General features: G+C 29.6%; 1 protein-coding gene and 1 long non-coding RNA gene across 2 annotated transcripts in view; one reads left to right on the forward strand and one right to left on the reverse strand.

The window, feature by feature from the left end:
* LOC110027381 overlaps positions 1–20,352 on the forward strand; it is a 50,934-nt gene that overhangs the window by 7,934 nt on the left and 22,648 nt on the right. The gene's annotated exons all lie outside the window — the stretch shown is intronic.
* On the reverse strand, positions 1,600–16,233 carry LOC110027379 (transcription factor CYCLOIDEA-like). The gene is made up of 2 exons (XM_020728778.1): positions 14,613–16,233; positions 1,600–1,993 (listed from the first exon to the last, which is right to left on the reverse strand). Exon 1 carries the CDS (start codon positions 15,631–15,633, stop codon positions 14,629–14,631), a length of 1,005 nt encoding a protein of 334 aa, XP_020584437.1. The 5' UTR covers positions 15,634–16,233; the 3' UTR covers positions 1,600–1,993; positions 14,613–14,628.

The following is a 20,352-nucleotide window of genomic DNA, read 5'->3' on the forward strand; positions in this document are numbered from 1 at the left end:
GAATGTGACTTTGGTCAGGTTTTTCTTCAAATAAAAAGCAAAAGGATACTAGGTAAAAATGGCTGTCCTCATCAAGACATAATGTATATCTTAAAACCTATGAGGTCAACCACTAGCAAAAAAAAAAATGCAAAAAAAAAAAAAATACAATTAAGAAATACTAGAGTAATCCCAGAAGTATTTAAAAGCATCCTAAGAAGAAAATCAATCTCGTTCTAGCTAAAAACTTTTGAGTTGACATCAACCACAAAATACCACACTTCGTGCAAAAGGTCAATGGCATACAGTTAATCTCCCAGACTTAATCAAAATGGAGATATCATTTGTAAAATATCTACAAGAAAAAGCAAAATTACTTCCTTGCAAAACTAGATTAAAAACTAGGATAACATGATGAATGTCCTTGGGCTTACAATCTTAGCGTTCTTACAAAATAGCCTCAGAAAAGTAATGTTAGGATTATCTTAAAGCAATATAACCATATCAAAAAGTTATTGAATGAAGCCATATAAGAGCAAATAACTATAAATTTCTTGAGTACAATTTTTTGCACAAGCATTTCAATCCAACATTGAGTACAATTTAGCTCAAATATTAGCCAAATTTTCTGCACAAGCATTTCAATCCATATAGAGATTTTATAATTGAAGCTCTGTAAAGGCAGTTTGATCTCTCTTATAATATAAAATAAAACATTATTAAATAGTTCGCATAAAAATTTATTCATAATTAATTGATTCACAGATAGCAGAGAATTAACTTAATCCAAATACACTGTAGATTTAAAGGTTTGGTAACAATTAAGCTATATCTAATATATATCAGAAATATTTATGCGAAATGTAAACTTCATTATCTAGGTTGCTTTTGCCTTTAATTTTGATTCCTTCTTATTATAAGTTTGTGGCATCATATATTTCAATTAATGGCTTTTATAATTGTTTGTTTTCTTCAGAGCAGTATAGCTTTGGGTTCATGATATGGTGAAGAACTTTCGATAAGTCTTTCTATTTCTAAATTGTCATTATGGAAATCCAACTTAATGGATTAGTTCGATGTTATGGGGTGGGGATAAATAATTAATATTGTGAAAGAAAATTATTATCATAAGATTTAGTATAAGGATTTTCTATTTGTACTAAGAAAACCAAATAGATAAGGGGAACAACTAAAAAGTTGAGTTAAAGGATTATTCTATTACAATTATATTAATGATGCATAAAATAATTAGAAAAAATAATGGTGACTTGAATATATTAAGGATAAAAAATCAACATGTTTGATGGCTAAATAAATTGATAAGGGGGGAGAAACGACAGAATTAATGTATTATCGATAAAAAATTATTCAAAATTATTTATAAAGTATAAAACTAACATCATAAATAATTCAGCATAAATGGATGTAAAATAAAGTTAATAAAACCACCAAAAAAATTTGAACTATTTTGATATACTAGCTAATGATAATACTGATTCAGAAAACTGCATGAAATGTTTCCAACATTAAAGTTTGTTGAAATGATATTGTATTGGTAATAAAAAATCCTTTCGAACACTTATCAAAAGCTGTAGATAATGCGTCACTGCTTACTGGAAATTTGTGCTAGAAACCTTAGGACTTCAATGCTTTTTCCATTTTCGGAAACCTAAAATTTTCTCATACATTTTCAACACACATTTTCACAATTTCAAAAGCATTACCCATAGAAGTGTCATTCAAAAATATATCATTTTAATACCTAGAATTCAACTCAACAGTCATAGAATTCGAGGTAAATCTCAGCACATGGAATAGTAACCTTCTAATTACATCTACTCGTCAGTTTAAGGCGCATCACTACTACCTCCACCCTCTTTACTTGTCTCACCTCCTTGCATTTGCCCTGTCCCTTATAATATCTAGCTTGCTTCCTTCAAGACAATGGAGCTGGAAACTGAATAGTTAAAAATTGCATCGAATGCAGCTTCTGTGAGAGGGCAAGTAAATGCGCCTGTAGAAAAAAAAAAAAAAAGAAAAGCACACGAAATGCATTCAAAAGCATATTTAGGATATTTAACATATTGATGATCAAATCTATATTGAAATTAGCTTACAGTTTTATATTAAAGGTAAGCATAACTAACCAACTAAAATGCGAGAAAACATGTTCAAAACTAGAGTTTCTATTTACATAAAATCACTTTCAAAAATATTAACAGATTTTATATCTTAAACCAAATTAAAAAAAATGTAAAACAATTATGAAACTTAAATCATTGTTATAATTCATATTTAAACTATTACTGATTAAGCTAAATAAATTGTTCATTAATTTGTACAAATCTTGAAGATTAAATTTACTTGTAATACATAATCTTGAGGAGGTTGCAGTATTAGCGAAGCCGCTGGAAGATCATGGTCATATTTGTCTTTAAGAGAGATGAGGACAATTTGACGCAACAATGCTAATGTAGCTGTACAAGCCTTACTTACAATAACAAAATATCTGTAACTTTAATAACTTTGGCAGGAAGGATGGTCATTATAAAGGTACTTGGTGAGATTTTTGAGAGTACCAGTGAAATGATAAAGTCCAAGTGGGAAGAAAGAAAAGAAGAATTTCTAGGCTAGGTTATCCAGACAACAATTGGTCGGATATGCCATAAAAAGAATCCAATCAAACATGAATCTTGATGTAGGCTTTAATTGGAGATTTTTAGAATTAAATTCAGAATAACTTTTGGCTTCATCAAATTATAATCAAATTGAATGTCTTAACAAGTTAAACCTAAACATATTATAAGTTAAACCTAAATATATTAAAAGTGATCTGATTCGAGTCCAAATAAACTGAAATAAACCATTTTAAGTACATGGTTAATGGTTAGAAACTTCATCATTAAAATTTAAAGGTCAAAGAATCTTGGATTCTTCTGAGATTATAGTCAAATTGAGTATCTCCATAACGGAAATTCACACAACATGAGATCACCCGATTTGTCATTAAGGCACTTAAATTAATGCTGAAAGAATGGTTCAAAGAAATTAACTTAAGTTGTTCAATTGAGTTTTTAAAAAATTTTGATTTACCAAAATATTACTTTAAATTTTTAAGTATAGTCATTCTCTTCAAAAGAAGGAGAAAAAACTCGAGTTTGTGAAGAGCATAGAGATAGCTCTAGAGCTCTTCAAGGTATGCAACACTAACAATCATTGTTACATGATTACCACTATTTGACTGTCATCACCAAATTGACTTCATCCATCCATAATGAATTAATCATCATCATGTGACCATCGTCTTCTGACCACAATCATGTAACAAATGTATCTAACCAAAGTCACTCAAATGTTATTTTACAACTATTGTCAAACCACCATCATTGTCTCATCATAAATATCATCTAATCATCATAATTATTACTCAACCATCATTACTTGATCATTGTATAAAGACTTATTGTTTGATTGTCGTAGCAGGCTTTTTTAATCTTAACTTATAAAATAAATCACTTTATTCAGGCCATGCCAATTACTTTTTCTGTTTTAGATTTTTCATGTAAAAATTATAATATTTTTTGTGTTATCTTTTATCTGTTTATGTGCCAAGTTTTCATGCAAATTTAAGATGTAAAATTTTCACTTTACTATTGAAAAATATTTAGAATACATTAATGTCCTAATTAAAAACATATTCGCAAAATGGTACAATTTAAAATAATGCAAACATGTTTGATAATATTTATGATAGATTTGTTATTAAGAAAATAACTATTATCATAAAAATGATATGTATTTGTTAGCAGTTAGGGTCAATTTGCAATAAAAAAAAAAATTAGTTACCATTTTCTTTTTTGACCACTTTTGATAAATTAGCTCAACATAAAAAGGTAGTTTCCCATAGCAACCACCCAATTTTTTTAGCAAATTAATAATACCAGAATATCCTCAGTAAGAATCTTTTTCCAACAATTAAACAAGTATTTTTTAGCATCATTTTCCCAATGAGCATAACTAAATGTCAATATAAATAAGCTAGTCTCCTTGCAGTACTCCACCTTGACTACATGTTGTGTGCATGAAAATCGCCAAATGCTTACATAAGTGTTGCTGTCATACTAAAATTTTCTTTTAAAAAAAATGTTAAATTACCTTCACACAATGTTTTCAATTCACCCATTAGAAGTCATAAGTAAACATGTACATTACTAGTTAGATTTTTTACATTGACAATGATCATAATACTATAAAAAATCTTTATGTACATCTTATAAGAGAGAATGTTTGGTGTAATTATGCCCTAGCCAATTATCAGATAATCTTGCAAGAAATATTTTTTGTTAATCAGGCCTAGAGTTTTTGCTACTGGTTCTTAACACATTTTTGGTATTTTTTAAATGTTATAAATTATACCTAGAAACATTAAAGGATAGTAGTCTATCTTTGTATATTATAAAGGTAAGATTTTTCACCGCAATTTTGTAATGTTAATGCTTTTGATAACTTAATGCAATATAAATAAGCTAGTTTCTCTATGTTACTTCACTCAAATTCCATATTAAGTTTTATAAGAAAACCAATTGTTAACATTAGTTTTTTGTCAATCTAAAAATTGCATCATATGCAAGCATCCTTTAATAATAATTCAAATTTATCTATAGAATACTATAGCTTGGCATTAATTATACATTTTGGATTGAATGGATTGGGATTATCATGAAAAATGTATGAATTTATCATGCCATCTCATAAGAGATTGTATGGCATAATTATGCCTTTCAACATGAGTGCAATAAGGTAAATTTTCTTCATGGAATAAAATCGTAAGCATAGTATCCAATCTAAATTTCTTTGATCCGAATAAAAACTCTTGATTTGTACAATTAAAGCGTTTTAACGAACTTGACAAAAATATTTTTTGAAGGCCCAAAATAAGTATAAATTTTTTTCTAACAAAGCTTCTTGTAGAAATAACTACAAATAGTGGTAACACCTTTTCAGTCCAAAAATATTTTCTCCTTCAATGACAAATCATTAGGGTGTGAAATAGAGGCGTGTCATTAATGGATCTTTTGTCAAATAGGTTGATAAGAGGTTAACATATGGGCTGAATCACAAAAAACCTAAACGAAAATGATTAATTCATCTAGGTAAAATGAAGTCTTAAGGGGATATTGTTTAGTTGATATATTTATTTTGGAAACTTTTAATTTTCTTTTGGTAATAAGTGATAATTTCCAAAGGGAAATCTATTGAAAAAATACATAAGATAATTTATGGTAAATATTTGCATATTTTGTTAATAATTGGCTTTTTTTTTTCTTATAGTTTAATACACTATGTATGCAGAGGAATGGAGTACACGTAGCAGAGTGGAATGCATGTTTAATTAACTTTGCTTTATTATTGCATTTTAGCCAAAAATAAAACACTTATGTTTGGCACCTTAAAAGATTGATATCAATTTACCTAAGTGAGTTTATCATTATATGCCACATGTTTAATATTTTGATAAAATGTTCATTATTACACACATTTTTCTTAATGTATATGATTAAAATAATTTTTTTCCTCGTGCTTTCTTACTTCCAGCTATTCCTTTTATAATAGTAACTCTTATTTGGTAGATAAAATTGACGGTGACTAAAAATGACTATTTAGCTACACTTTTATAGATTCTTATGCCAAAATTATAATCAAACAATACCTTCAATTCTTAAAAAAAAAGGGGAAAAAAATAGAGGCTATAATTAGGACTAATATTTTAATGGAACTGTCAACTATATATATATATATATATATATATAGCTAACAACTGATTGCATTTATTTCTCCCTCCTAGTTTATCAACTCCCTAAAATTACGTCATTATTTATTACAACCACTTGCACTAAGAGGAAGTGATCTTTGATGGATAGATAGTAAATTTCCAGATAATTGTATATTCCCCAAACTATACTTCGGATTATTAACAAGCTTACATATTTATAATGAAATTCATGTCATGAATGTTCGAACTTTTAGAGAGTATTGACATGTAAAATTTGCATGGAAGGAACAACATGCCTTTCCAACTCATGGAAAAAATTATATATCAAAATATCTATAATATGCTGCCATGCATGCTACTGCTTTATTTAATTTTTGTATTAAATTAATTATATTTGAAAAGTAGCTTTGCTTGATGGTTATTTTATTTTTATTTTTTCACTTTTAGTCTTAAATCCTACCCTTTCTTTTTTTATACCTCAATTTTTAACCATGAGGTCATGGTTTGTACTTTTTTTCATTATGTACGAATATATGAGATGTGTATTACTAATTGGCTTTTGTATTATGAGAACTTTTTAGCATCTCGTGTTAAAATCTTCTTTCTGTTGTTTGTCTTGCATTAATGAAATAATTACATGAATCTAACACTAATTAATTTTTTTTGTCTAGAAAATCAATTACTGACATGAATTGATGCATACAAATTTTCTTGTTTAGTAAGTTGCTTAAGATTTTCATGAAAGCGTAATTTTTAATCTTTCATTTTTTAATAACTCTAAGCATCGTTACCTTGACCTTGAATTGGCTACTTTTGGCGAAAAAGTATCAATTAGGTACCCTCTACAATGCCCTTTTATTCCATCAGAGATATATTAGAATTAAATCTAGCACACCAAATGTGATGGATTCAACCGACAGCGAATATTCATCACAACATTTCTTGGTATTATGAACATTTATTATAGATTCTTACCACATGGATTCTCCAAAATATACTTCATATTATTAGCAAGCTTGCACATTTATAATGAAATTCAAGTCATGCATGCTAGAACTTTTAGTGGAAATTGGCATAAAAAAAATTGCAAGAATGGAACAACATGCTCTTCCAACTTTCGAAACAAATTACATGCTAAAACATCTCTGATATGCTTCCATGTATGCTTCTTTTAAGGTTATTCTATAATAACTTTATTTTGAATTTTGGCTTAGCTTGATGGTATTTTTCTTTTTGGCATTTTTTTTTGCCTTAGATCCTACTCTTTTTTTTATATCTCAACTTCTAAACATCATGTCGTAATTTAAGCTAATTTTTATTTTATAGGAATATTTTAGTTATGTAATTCTATTTGGCTTTTGTATCGCCAGATTCCCTTTAGTATCTCCTGTTAAAATCGTTTTTATGTTGTTTGTATTGCATTACTCTTATCTCATGTATTGTAACCGTGAATGATTATTTTTCTATTTAACCTATTCCTACACATTTTATTTGAAAGAAAGGAATAATCTCTCTTATAAAAGTGATATTGAAGAAGACATATTTTAGCATAGATGATAATGGACAATAATTTTTAAGAAAAAATAGTTGAGTGGAAGAGTAATGTCTTCAACTCATGATCTGAATGACAGAAGTAGAGATATAAATTAGTAGGTCAATATTTAGTTCATAGTGGTTGTCATATTTTCTTAAAAAAAAATGATAATGAGTCAGGCACTGGTTTATTGCTTCATACTATAGTTGTCAGCCATGAGGTCATAAGTTTTATCCGTACTCTACTTCTCGTAGTATTCCTCAATTATGTTGAGAAAAATATCATATATGCATTTTCATGTGCCTTTTATATCAAGAGTTTTAAAATTTTAATTTGTTTATGTTTTAGCATCATGTTGCTTTATGAAGTAAAACAATAATTTGTTTACTACTACTATGAAAATATATAAATCTGATCATAGTTTCAAAATAAAAGAAACAAAGAGTAGAAGACAAGAAGATCAAAAGATAAAGAAAATACAAGTCTCCAAACATAAAATAAAACTAGCTAAAATCAATCTCCATTCAAATGAGCCACTACTTTCTAAGAAGTTAATAGATACTTTAGTTAGTAAAATAAGGGCATTCTCACCTTCTCAAAACACTTTTCTATTTTTACCTCTTCTCGACCAATTTGATGAAGATTTTTTAAAATATGTTGTATAATCCAAAGTATCATTTTCTTTAGATATACTTGTTTCATAAATAAAGCCTTTTGGATGTCTTAAGCTATCAAGAGCAAGATAAACTTTTAGTTGAGATTCTAGCTTACTCTAGCTAGCTAGAGGGGAAGTGAATAGATAAATAACTTCCAATAAGAGATTAATCGTGTAAAAAAAAATTCAATTCTAATTGTAGTAATACTAGCTCATGAACAAAATAAAAATTAAATTTAATATATTATGCTCTTAAACACAATTTGATCACCTTGATTTAGATGAATTATTAACCAAACCTCAAGGAAAGGAAGTTTTTTGTTGCCAAAGGAGGAAGCAATAATGATGATACATAAGCAAACATATTTGTTGGGACCTACTGAGGGATATAGGAGCTTATTTCATTAAGAAGGGAATATTTGAATTATTAATATTTATATTCATGTGGTTGTTAATCATTCTACATAGGGAATCCTGATGCCTAAATATTAATAAGCTAGTATTTATAGGGCTTTGTAGTACTTTTCAATGCCATTCTTTTATTTAAGCATACTCTTTAGTAACAATCCATATAAATAGTTTTACATATATATAAAATTTTTGAGTTACATATATTCAACTAAAAGTTTTGCAATTAAGGGCCAATAACAATTAAAACATTAATACTAAAAGATTTCACAATTAATGAAGTTAGAGTAAATAGAATAAGTCATTAAAAAAATTAGGCTAATATGTGGAAAAGAAATCCAAAAAAGAGCACTTAAAATTTTAAATAAATCATTTCATTATAGAGACTACTTGTAATCCTCATAAAAAGCCTCATAATATTCAAGACTTTATATAAGATCACATATAAATAGTTTTACACTCAATCAAATTTATGAATGAATTCTTATGATTAAGAAAAGAAATAAAAAGTTGACACAAAAGCAATAACCTATTAAAGCACTATATAATGAAAGCTTGCAAAGTAGACCTCCTAGACAAATATAAATCCAGTTATCCTAGGTGACAAATTAGATTTACGTTTCACGCTGAATTTTGATAGAACCAGTTCACAAGCTGCCATGTTGAGCCTTGTCAAGCACAAAATTTATGTCATTTAATATAAGAACTATATGTTTTGCTTCAAGCTTGTGCCTTGATAAGTGCGAGCTTGTTAATTTGTGAAGGTCAAGTTAGCTTTTGTGCTCACATGGATCTTTAGGTAGAAACCACTTCCATATATCTTATAACGAGGCTCAATTTCATTTATAAGATTTTATGAAGAACCTCTGAAGGGGATAAATTTTTGTTATAAGAGTTAAGTAGAATTGCATGCTTTATATTTTTAAGGAAATGAACAACACTATTGTGAGTAGAAATTGACTTAATGACTTCATAACTTTACATTAACGTGACAATTTTATTCCTCTCCCAACCACCAATTCTCATGCCTCTCGTTTTATGTTTCTTTCCATCTATCTCATGTAAATTAGTCTTAATTAATACTCCTTTTTTAGTTTGTCAGTTTTCTCTTCTTGCAGACTTATAATCCACTTGTCCTATGACACTCAATCTCTTACCTTTTCAACCATTTCAGTTTCTATTGTTTGAGCCCCTGAAAATTTGCTAATCTTTGGTTGCTATAAATTTTCCCATTATCCCTAGCATGACTTGATCACCTTCATCAGCCTTACGTCATGTGGTTTCTTCAAGACACTAACATCCTCCTCTTCCAGGCTTTCAAATGACTTTTTCTGAGATCCCTTGGTACTTTCTCAATAAGATTTAATTTTTATAAGTAGCTTAATTTTTTTTACTGAATTTCTTCTACTAAAATTGTTGGTGATCACCACCACCTAGTCATGTTTAATATAGAATGTATTGGCGTTTGCATTTTTTTCAACAAATATTGAGCCTTTTTCTTCCTCATTCCACTAAAGTAAATTTGCTCTTTTCATACTTGATATTTGCTTTATATCATAAAATCCTTTAAAATTTTCTTAGGTGGGATATTTAATGCTTGCTAGATATCCACTTTAATTTATTTGATTTGCCTGCCATGATCTAAATTTTTTTTGGTTTTTTTTTCCTTATCATTGTTTGTTCATGAAAATATTTTAGTAAGATTCAATTAGATTTAAGATTATACTACCATCTTTTTGAAGTAATATGGATTGATTATTGGCTATGTTATAATGTTGTTTAAATAGACTACTAATTTTTAAATTCTCTGGTGAATTCATCATTATAACTTGTTTAAATCTAATTATAACATTTAAAAGTACAGTTTTCTCTAATAATTTTATTCTATTTTTATTTAGACAACTGTTTGGAAACCTTTTTAGTGTGGGTTTTACTATTATTTCAGTATCATGGGTATCATTTGTTAGACTCTTGTTAAAGGCTATTGTGTTAAAAAATCATTCAAAGATCATTCGATTGGATATTATGAAAGAGATATTTGTATCAAGTGTTATTTGAGAAAAGGCTAGCTTGTGATTTCATTGCTTTTTGCTTGAACAAAATATTGATATTTGTACGTAAAAAAAATTATCAAGAAGTCAGCTTAACTTCACTAATTTCAAAGTGACTTTCCCATTTTAGAAAATTTCTACACTACTTTTCTAGTTTAACCTTGAGGAAACTTTTCTATAGGCTTCAATAACATTTGAATTTTCTCTCATCAATAGATCAATACCATGAGCCCAACACTTTAAAAATAAGTAGTGTCTTCCTAGTCTCAGACTACTTTCTCAACATTAACATTCATATATGAGTTTTAGAATATTATCTCATTTTCTGTTGGCAACTAAATGTTTTGATCTACCTAATAATAAAAATAGAATTTTATTTGATGATGAATTTTCTTATTAAGTTTTCACCTCACATCTTTAGCAAGTCATGAAATTACTTCTAACACTTTCAATTAGTCTATTGGTGTCGATTTTCTTCTCGAAGTTGTGTTGATCCATCTTTGTTGTATTTCCAATTACAAGTCATATGCTATTTTATTTAGATTACAAATGCTCAAGAAAGAATCAAATTTATTCATGTTAAGCTACGTCATGAGCCGATTAGCATGAATTTTCTTAATATGAATAGAAATTGCCTAGTTGTCTTAGTATTTTTATTAATTATGATGATTATGCATTGTTAGAGGAATCTAATTTTTACTTAATATTGGCAAGCTTCCAATGAAGGTCTTACATTTACAAAATTATCCTCCAAATGTATTTCTTTTTGTGATGTGTCTAATAAAGATACAATATGTTGCTATGCCATCTTTTTTGTACTCTTTTTATTCTGTTTCCTTATCTTTTTATGTAAAAATCATTTTTATTAATAATATTCATTTAATTTAATAAATATTATGCTAAGATCCAATTAATATCTTATTCATTAGGATTTTATAGGGTTGTTTGTTACAAGAATGAATGTCATCATAATAAAATTAAAATTTCTATTGCATAAAGGCTTTGTGGCATTACCAATCATATTTCTATCAAATAACTTTTAAATTTTACTCTCCAATACATACCAGTAACTTCCATTAAAAATATTCTTCTAATTCTTGATTGTGATTGATGGCAAGTATTGTGGAAGGCAAGCAAAAATGTATGAGCCTTATAGTTCACCACCATCATCTTCACTAAAACTATTATTTGGATAAAAAATAATTGTTATTTTTAATTTCAAAATTTTTCAAAGAAACTATATATTTATATAGGTGTAACTCCCCAAAATTAAAGCTGTAGAGCCATTTATCCATAAAGAAAGATTAAGAAATAATTACTACTCTTGAAAAATAAATTAGAAAGAACAAATTAATACATTGTAGAATAATAGTAATAATTTTGAAGGTTTGCTTAGATTTATATTTTAATTTTGTGTATAATTATTGGAGACGCTTCTTGAAGGGTATTAGCTTATGATATTATTCACTTGTATCCTACTTGGGAATAACTGAGCTAAAAAAACTATTTACATTTTTGTTTCCCTTTTTAAAAAAAAAAATCTTAAAATTTGATAAAATATCAAGCAAGCTTTTGTAATTTAGTAATTTAAATTGTCTTGTGATATGAATTATTTCATATTCATGATTTTAAGGATTCCTAGAACTAGAGGGTGAAGGTCATATTGGATATAACCTAACTATATTAATCATTTGTTTCCTATAAATTGGTTGAGTACTACCTTCAAAATGCATGATATTTTAATAAAATGAACTCTATCAAAATTTAGTTTAGCCTTGCTCATATGGTTTAATTTGTTTACAATTGAATTTAAGAATTAAGGTAACCTTGATAATAATAATGATCCTCTTGTTATTGTTGTTTTTTTTAAAGTTTAAGACTCAAAAGAAGTAATTTAATAACCATCAAAATAGATTTTTATATTTAAATTTTCTTGCAAAATTTTGCCTGACTATAAAATGTGCATTTGCATGAAATAATGTTTTACCTAACTAGAAAAATCTATAGATGGACCACATCTCATTCTCAATAAATTTTTTTAGGCATTTTCTTAACATGATGAAATACCTTGTTTTACTACCATTTGTTGATGTTTGTTTAGGTACAATCATGTTGGGAAGACAATTAGAGTAAAACTTAATTAAATCATACCAAATAATTTTCCTTTAAAAATAGATCTTTTATGATGCATATTTTTTGCATTTCGATGATTGATTAACATGGACCTTGCATAGCCTTGCATTGTTTTTCTTACCTCTATTTTTATTAACAAGATCACAAGCTCAAGGCTTCTCCAATCAACTTTGATCTAGGGTTACTTGTACCTTATTTAGTTTATTTTATAGATGCAAATTACATTTTTTTCTATATTTATATACAATTTTGCTCATGCCTTTTATGTTATAAATCACATTAAGCTAATGAATTTTTTGTGTAAATGCTGCGATGAGCCTCTCAATTTGATCCTTCTGGAGAAACATCTTTTTTCCACTATGACTGAAATTTTTCTCTTTTGTAAATTCACCACATCGAATATCATACCTTTTTTATTTTTTGATAAATCCTTGCTTGCTTACATGTTTATTGCTAACCTTACTCATCCCTCTATCGATAGGATACTTGTTGAGAATGTTATAACATAAACATTTCAAAAAAGAAATTTTTATTAGTATCAATTTTCAGAGTTATTAGAAAATGATAAAGTTTGAAGGGCAATTATTTTTTAAGTAAAAAAACATGTTCTCTCTAATTTCTAAAAGGATGCTTCCAGGGATATGGATCCTAACATTACTATGTTGGGCGATAAGAGCTAATGAATTGGTTGTCAATGAGCACAATTTTTCTATGATAATTAATGCCTAAATTGCTTTGTTAAATCCTCAATAAATTATTAAAATTGATAAGATTGCTTAATAGGAGAATCTAGATCTATGTAACAGCGGTACAAACGAGAATTGATAGTGGCATCACTCGATTCAAACAGATTCTAATATTGTCATACTTGAGATGCTAGAGAAATATAGTAAGTTTTATTTTGTCATAAAGGATAAGCTCATAAGCTCTTTTTTTAATTTGATCCTACATTACCTTTGACTGAGATTGTTGGAAGCAATAATGATCATGATATAACCGTAGAGAATCATAAACATAAAGAACGTTAAACTTATGGGCAACAACCAAAATTAGATTATAAGAAGAGGAAAAGGAGAATTTAGCAGAAAGGAGAGTTCATTGCATTCTTCTATACAATATTCTTCAAATCGAGACTATTTATAAAGATGCAAAACTACCCAACTTAATAACGACCTATCAAGTGCCTAATTACCATAACTCAATTCAATGTATATTACATTTATTTTCCTTATTGTTAACCCAAAATAAAGTAAGTGTTCTTCGATTGGTGATTTTACTCTTAGAGTCTTTTTCCCCCCTTATGCGTCTTATCCTCCCTTGCCAATCCGATATCTGAATTGTCTATCTACTTATTGATGGTGACTCTGAAATTTTTGTTAAATCGTTAATCATGTAATCTAAAGGGTCCTCTTGTGAACAAAGAGCTCGTTTCACATAGAATGCTGGTTGCCGCTACTAGAATCACCAGATCAATGTCATGCAGCTGTTTCTTTTCCTTTCATAACTGTTTGGGCCTCATTTGATTTGAGCTTCGCTGGGTAACAACTAGGAATAATCTTTTTCTTTTCGTGGAGATTTTACAGTTCTTATTTTAAGCAATTAAAATTAATTACATTGGGAAATTGAACATGAGTTTTAAGTCATAATTGGCAATTTGAAATAATTAAGAATGCTTCATAGAGCGAGCTTAATTAATTTCATGCAATTCGTATGGAATTTTTCTTGTTCCTTCAAAAGTTTCAGTATTGCTGCGCATTTTATGAAATGAGCCATATGATTGCTTTCCTATGTCGACCATCAATTCGTTAGGTCACTTGATCTACTTTCTGAGATTACGACAAGATAACTGACAGAATTGAATGGATGTATTTATGGTCAAAAAAGGAGGCTTGCATAAAATAGTATGGCAAAAATACTTTATCAGAAACCGTAAGAAACAGTATCTGTGCAAAGAAAATGACACATAAAAGACAATAAATGTTATTCAGCACCAAGTCTCGCATGATACAAAACGTGGAGAAGCCATGACGGGGAAATTAATTAATACAGAGAAACATGCAAAGGTTTAGAATCACATACCAAAGCATTTTATTTCTTAGACATGATCAAACATTGATGGCGTACTAATTCCCCTCCCGTAGCTGGTCTGTAGTAAAGCTTCACCAAAAAGAACCTTTTCGTCGATATAGTTGCTTGGAAAAGCACTCCTGTGATCCCATTGTTCTTGAAATAAACTAACAGCAGTTTGCTGATTACAGTCAAACACTACTGCTGAACTTGAACCATTATGATCATGTTCCTTTGCATACATAATAGGAGAAGTTGAACAGTGCTCTTCCATCTCTGCCACAAAGTCTAAGGAAGATTTCAAATCATGGGAGCTAGAATATTCCTCTTGCAGAAAACTGCCTAAAGGAATAGACTTTAAAATATTGGCCTGTTGGTTACTTTTACTTCCATCTTCTGGCCTACAACATCTCATCATCTTCTTCTCCAAAGTCCTCTCCCTCGCCCTCGCCCTCGCCCTCTCTCTTGATTCTCTGGCAACTAATTTAGACTGAACTATGGGCCTCTTCTTAGGCTTTGCGTTCTTTTCAAATTCACTTGCAAGAATAGCTGATTTAGTTTTGCCCTTGTTATCCGATACAGTCGAGATGTCTTTTTCGCCTTCAGAAGAAGAAACAACTGTACACTTGGAAGCCGAGCCGACCAGTTCCTTAATGGCTGCTTTTGACATGGTGAGAAGCCATTGAACAGTCTTACTTGCTTTGTCGAAGCCGAGCAGATCCTGGAGGTCGAAAAACTTGCGTGCAACGTCTAGGGAAAGCCTCATCCTCCTGTCTCGAGGTCCTTGCGCCGTGTTTATCTTGCTATGTCTGTCCTTCCTTATTTGACGCCTCCGGCCGGTGATTGGCTGAGCAGCACCACTGGAAGATGTCCTCTCCTGTGCTACAGGTGCCGGAGCAGCAGCGGCTGCTGGGATAAGAATGTCATGGAGATTGTCGTGATGAAAGGTTGGCGGAGAAAAATGGAAGAAGAAAGAGGAGGATATATCCTGCTTTTCGGCATTGTAATAGAGCTCATTAGCCTGAGAAAACATCTTCGGTGATGAAAGATGCTGGATAAGACTGTAGCAGTCCTTGCTAGCTGGCCATGCACCGTACGTGCATAAAATAAGGCTTGGTTTAGTTTGGCATGGGGGAGAGAAGAAGCTAGTTAGCTAGGCACAACATATATAAGTCTTGGTTGTTGAAGTTCGTCCTTGAAGATAAAAATGGCCATGGCTAGGGCTACAGTAGAAGCTAAATGGAGGAAGAGAAGTTGATGGAGAGGTGGAATCGGATACCTCCCTGACTTACTCAATTATTGTTAGTATGCACCATGCTTGCTTTGTTTTCTACATGTCAGAAGCCTTTTAATGAGTAAGAGTAGAGAAGGGAGGTAGTGGATAAATGGAATGCAAATAGTATGGTGCTGATCTGCATCACGTGGGAGCAGTGCTTTAGTGGCGCGCTAAAACTTTAAGCTCTATTGAAACTTTACATCTCGTTATGCGTCGCATAGCCCCCGTTTTGTTTTTGGATTCTTATGACCGCCTACTGTAGTAAAAAGCCTTTCGAAAGAGACCGCACAGCTGAGGCAGCGCGCGCGCGCCCGCGTGAGAGTGATTCATTCACTGTATAATACTGTAGTGATTTATATGGAGACAACATAGGGATGACGGTTGAATGAGTAAAGTTTTATGGTTTTTATGTTATTTTAAACTTCAATCTTGATGGACAACATTTCTGCAATAAATTCATACATATATATTATATATATCATTCTTGTATAAATTATTAACTAGTACATAAACTTGTTTTGTCGTCATTATATGGGAGATGATTTTAACACCTGGAGTCCTTAGCAACCAAGCAAAAATATCAGGTCGGTTGATAAAACAAGACAGGTACACAAAAAAAAATGTGGCCTAGAGTGATAGCTTTTTCTGTCCTGTTTTATTTTCCATCTTTTTTCTTCTCTTCTTAATGGTCTCATTTGTTACGTATTGTTTCTTCTTTCTAATGTTTGAAATCTACAATTAGTTGTAAATGTCTACAGTGACATTACATGGTATTAGTAATTGCCTGTCGTTAAAGAATAATTACTGATTGAGAAACAGCTGTAGATAAAACCAAACTAATGATCTTTTTTGTGAAATGAACCAACGAAGCAGAAACCTACATTGACACTGACTAAACACTTACGGGTAATGCCACCAAAAGTTATAGTACATCAGAAAATATTTTGCGAATTCTTTTTGCCTTAAGTAAGAATATCTATTCTAAACAAAGCAGTACTTAATACGGATACACAAAAATATTATTTTTTGCATGTTACTTGCTTCTCAAATATATATATATTATCTGTCCTAGTTCTATTGATTTTGTATGTTTAAATTTTTATTTATTCGTAGCCTTAAGAGTATTTATCTGTGAAGTTTATATTGATGTTTTAAATTTAAATTTTTATTTATAAATGAAATATATATATATATATATATATAATATAATTAATAAAATTATTTATAGTACATATTTGATCATATAATAAAAAAATGATTTATAAAAAGATAAAATTAGAAAACTTTTATACGCCTCCCAGGTACTGTAGCTTTAATGTGGGGTCCCCTAAAAAAAAAGTACCAATTCTATTTAAATGAATGCTTATTAAACTACTCCTTTCCTCTCTCTCCTAATTATTTATTTCTTCTTCTGTCACTGGCAAGCACTAGCTTGTCCTCTGCAACCCTAGCTCCTCCCCACTTCTTTGACCATCTCCCCCCTCCCCTTCCTCTCTTCGTTCCCTTTTTATCCCTCTCTCACACTCATATGATAACAGTGCAAGTGCTCAGTGCTAATCCATATGTTTTAAAGCTTAGCCTATTATTATTTCGATCTCTTTATCCATCATTTTCATCATCATCTCTCTCTCTCTCTCTCTCTCTCTCTCTGCACCTTTCTTTATCTATATTTTTAGGAGAGATGGCTTGAACCGTTCAAGGCGAATCAGAAGTAGCCACGTCTCAGGCTTTGGGGATCATTGTGATGAACATTGGCGCTTCTTCTTTTTCTTTTTTTTTTTTTTTTTTTTTTTTTTTTTTTTTGACTATTAAGGCTTCTAAGTATTCCGACACCCATGTTTTTACTATTTATACTTGTCATCTTCTTTTGATTGGATCTTATCCTTTGTCTTCCCACTCATATCTCCATCATCATTTCCTCCTCTGGAAGTGCATGGCTTTCCTTTCTCCTTCCACTGTTTTTTCATTCCTTGTACATTAGCACCACACATGCAGTATATTTAATTAATCATTTAACTTGAACCACCATTCTAAATCTGAGAGCTAATCAAAGTGAAAGGCAACCCCGAGAGAAAGTTATGCCAAACCAAAAGAAGATTTGATTTGATTTGGTTTTCCTAAACACATGCATTAAACTTGCAAGTACAAGAATTCACCTCAATTTAAAGAGGTGAGCATATTTATTTCAGTTTTTCCACTATTTGGGAATTTGTGAGTTTTCTCTTTTGACGTATTTATGAGTTTTCCCATTTCAAGAGAACTTGTGATTTTTCCCACTCCTAGGGCATTTGTGAGTTCTTAGTTGCACAAGGTGGGGGCGAAACCCTAAGGGATATTTCTCTTTACCGAAATAATAGCCAAAGCATTCTAAAGTGTAAAGTCTAATTTTCAATTTTACATGCAAGACTTGATATCTTTTATTTAGTGAATTTTTTATTTTGTCTTATTTAAAGTTTCAGGCTTAGCGAACATTTCAAGAGTTTATATTTTGATTATTTTCAGTTGGGTTAGAAGAGAGTTTCTATTTGAGATTTTGAAGTTTAATTGAATTTAGTTTCATCTAAGTTTGAGTTTAAATTTAAAACATTGGCAATCTTAAATTTTTTTAAGGATTTAGAGTTTCAGTGTTTCCGTTAAGATCCTAAAAGTAAACTTTACTAAATGGAATGACAACCATAGTATTATGAACAAACCAAGTATTACTTTTACAAAAAGAATGTGTAGTTTTTTTAATTTTATTTTGACAAGATTAAAGCAAATTACTACTGCTTTTCTAATTTTGTATTTTATTCTGTTTATAATTTGTATTTTTTCATAATTCCAAGCATTCAAAGTTTGTTTAAAACTTGTCAAAGACTAGAATGTGGAAAATTAGTAATATTCTTTAGAACTAAAACAACCCTATTTATACTTTAACATAAAGATCAGTATTCATTGTAGTAGATGACATGCACCTATCACAAGAGTTTAGGATAAAGCATTTCCTCTTAGAAACATCAACCCTTATTAGAATGATTTTTGAATTAAGTTAATCTCTTTGAAAGTTGGGTTTCTGATATTGCTTATATCTGCATAGAATCAATCTTGATCCTGCAATGATATACTCAAAATTCTAGAAACTTTCATAAAGTCACTTTTTGAAAATGCACTTTATAGATTAGGTCATATATTGATTTTAGTGGTAGAACTCCTCAAAGATAATTCTAAAATTACTAAATATAATTTTCTCTTTAAACAAAATTATCAACGCATTCTTCAATTTGATATGAATAAACATTATGAGCATTCATGTCGTGGCCCAATGATGATTATAAATCAACATTTTTTAAGGCCCAAGAGATATATTCTGATATATATAAATCTTGATAAGAGTGTAATTTACAATATATTTCTTATTCTCTGGCATCAAATGTCTCAAACTTGAACGAGAATATTATGTTCAATCTTCAAGCACATGCAGCAATGTGCTTACTTCATATTATAATATATTAGGTTGTACTTTGAGTTTAAGGATTATCACTTTTAAGGAAATCCCAACATATACTTGGGACTTATATGACAAATTTTCCCAAGCTTCAATGATAACCTAACGAAATTTTTGGCTTCATATTCACTTAAAAATAAACAATTAAAAGGAATGTCAGAGATTGTATCCCTCTTTAAAATATTTTTCTTCGGGAAATTCTATTGAATTGAAAAAGTTCAACTTTAAATTTGATTGGCTTCAAAGCTCTAAAGAAATCATAATAATTATGAAATTTTTAGAGATTTATTAGAAAGATTGTATGATAGTGTGACTTTAACTTTCAACTTTGTAAAAAGGTTTGAAGAAAGTGATGTTGGAGCAAAAATTATCATATTAGATAGTTTCTTAAACGTAAATTAATTAGATCCAAACATTTGTCTTGCTCCAAGATCTACCATTATTGGCATCTTTCGTTAGAGACACATTTAGTATTTTATGATTAATGATTTGATCAAGTCAATTTCTTTTCTCTTTATTTTTTTCTTTTATTGTATTTTTTTCTTTCTTTGTCTTCAATAGGATTTATTGAGTTGCTTCTCCAAGAATGAAGGTCATCATCATAAAGTTTAACCTTGCTTTGAATAGAGGCTTTGTGGCATTACTAATCAAATTTATATCAAATCGCTTCATAATTTAACCTCAAATACATACCAGACACTTTCATTATAATTATTCTTTTAATTCATGATGGTGATTTAAGGTAAGTGCCGAAGACAAACATAATTGTATGTAACTCTTATCATGCACCTTATATTTAACCAGCACTAAGGCAAAAACTGAGCAGTATTAGTAATTTCAAAAATTTTCAAAGTAAATCAAAAAATATTATAGTTAGATATAGCTTCTCTAACATAAAATTTCATAAAACTATTTATCCAAAGGAGGGCTAAGAAATAATTACTATTCTTGAAAACAAATTAGATAGAACCAATTAATACATTGAAGAATAA

This window comes from Phalaenopsis equestris, unplaced genomic scaffold (assembly GCF_001263595.1).
Source record: "Phalaenopsis equestris unplaced genomic scaffold, ASM126359v1 Scaffold000428, whole genome shotgun sequence".
NCBI lineage: Eukaryota > Viridiplantae > Streptophyta > Magnoliopsida > Asparagales > Orchidaceae > Phalaenopsis > Phalaenopsis equestris.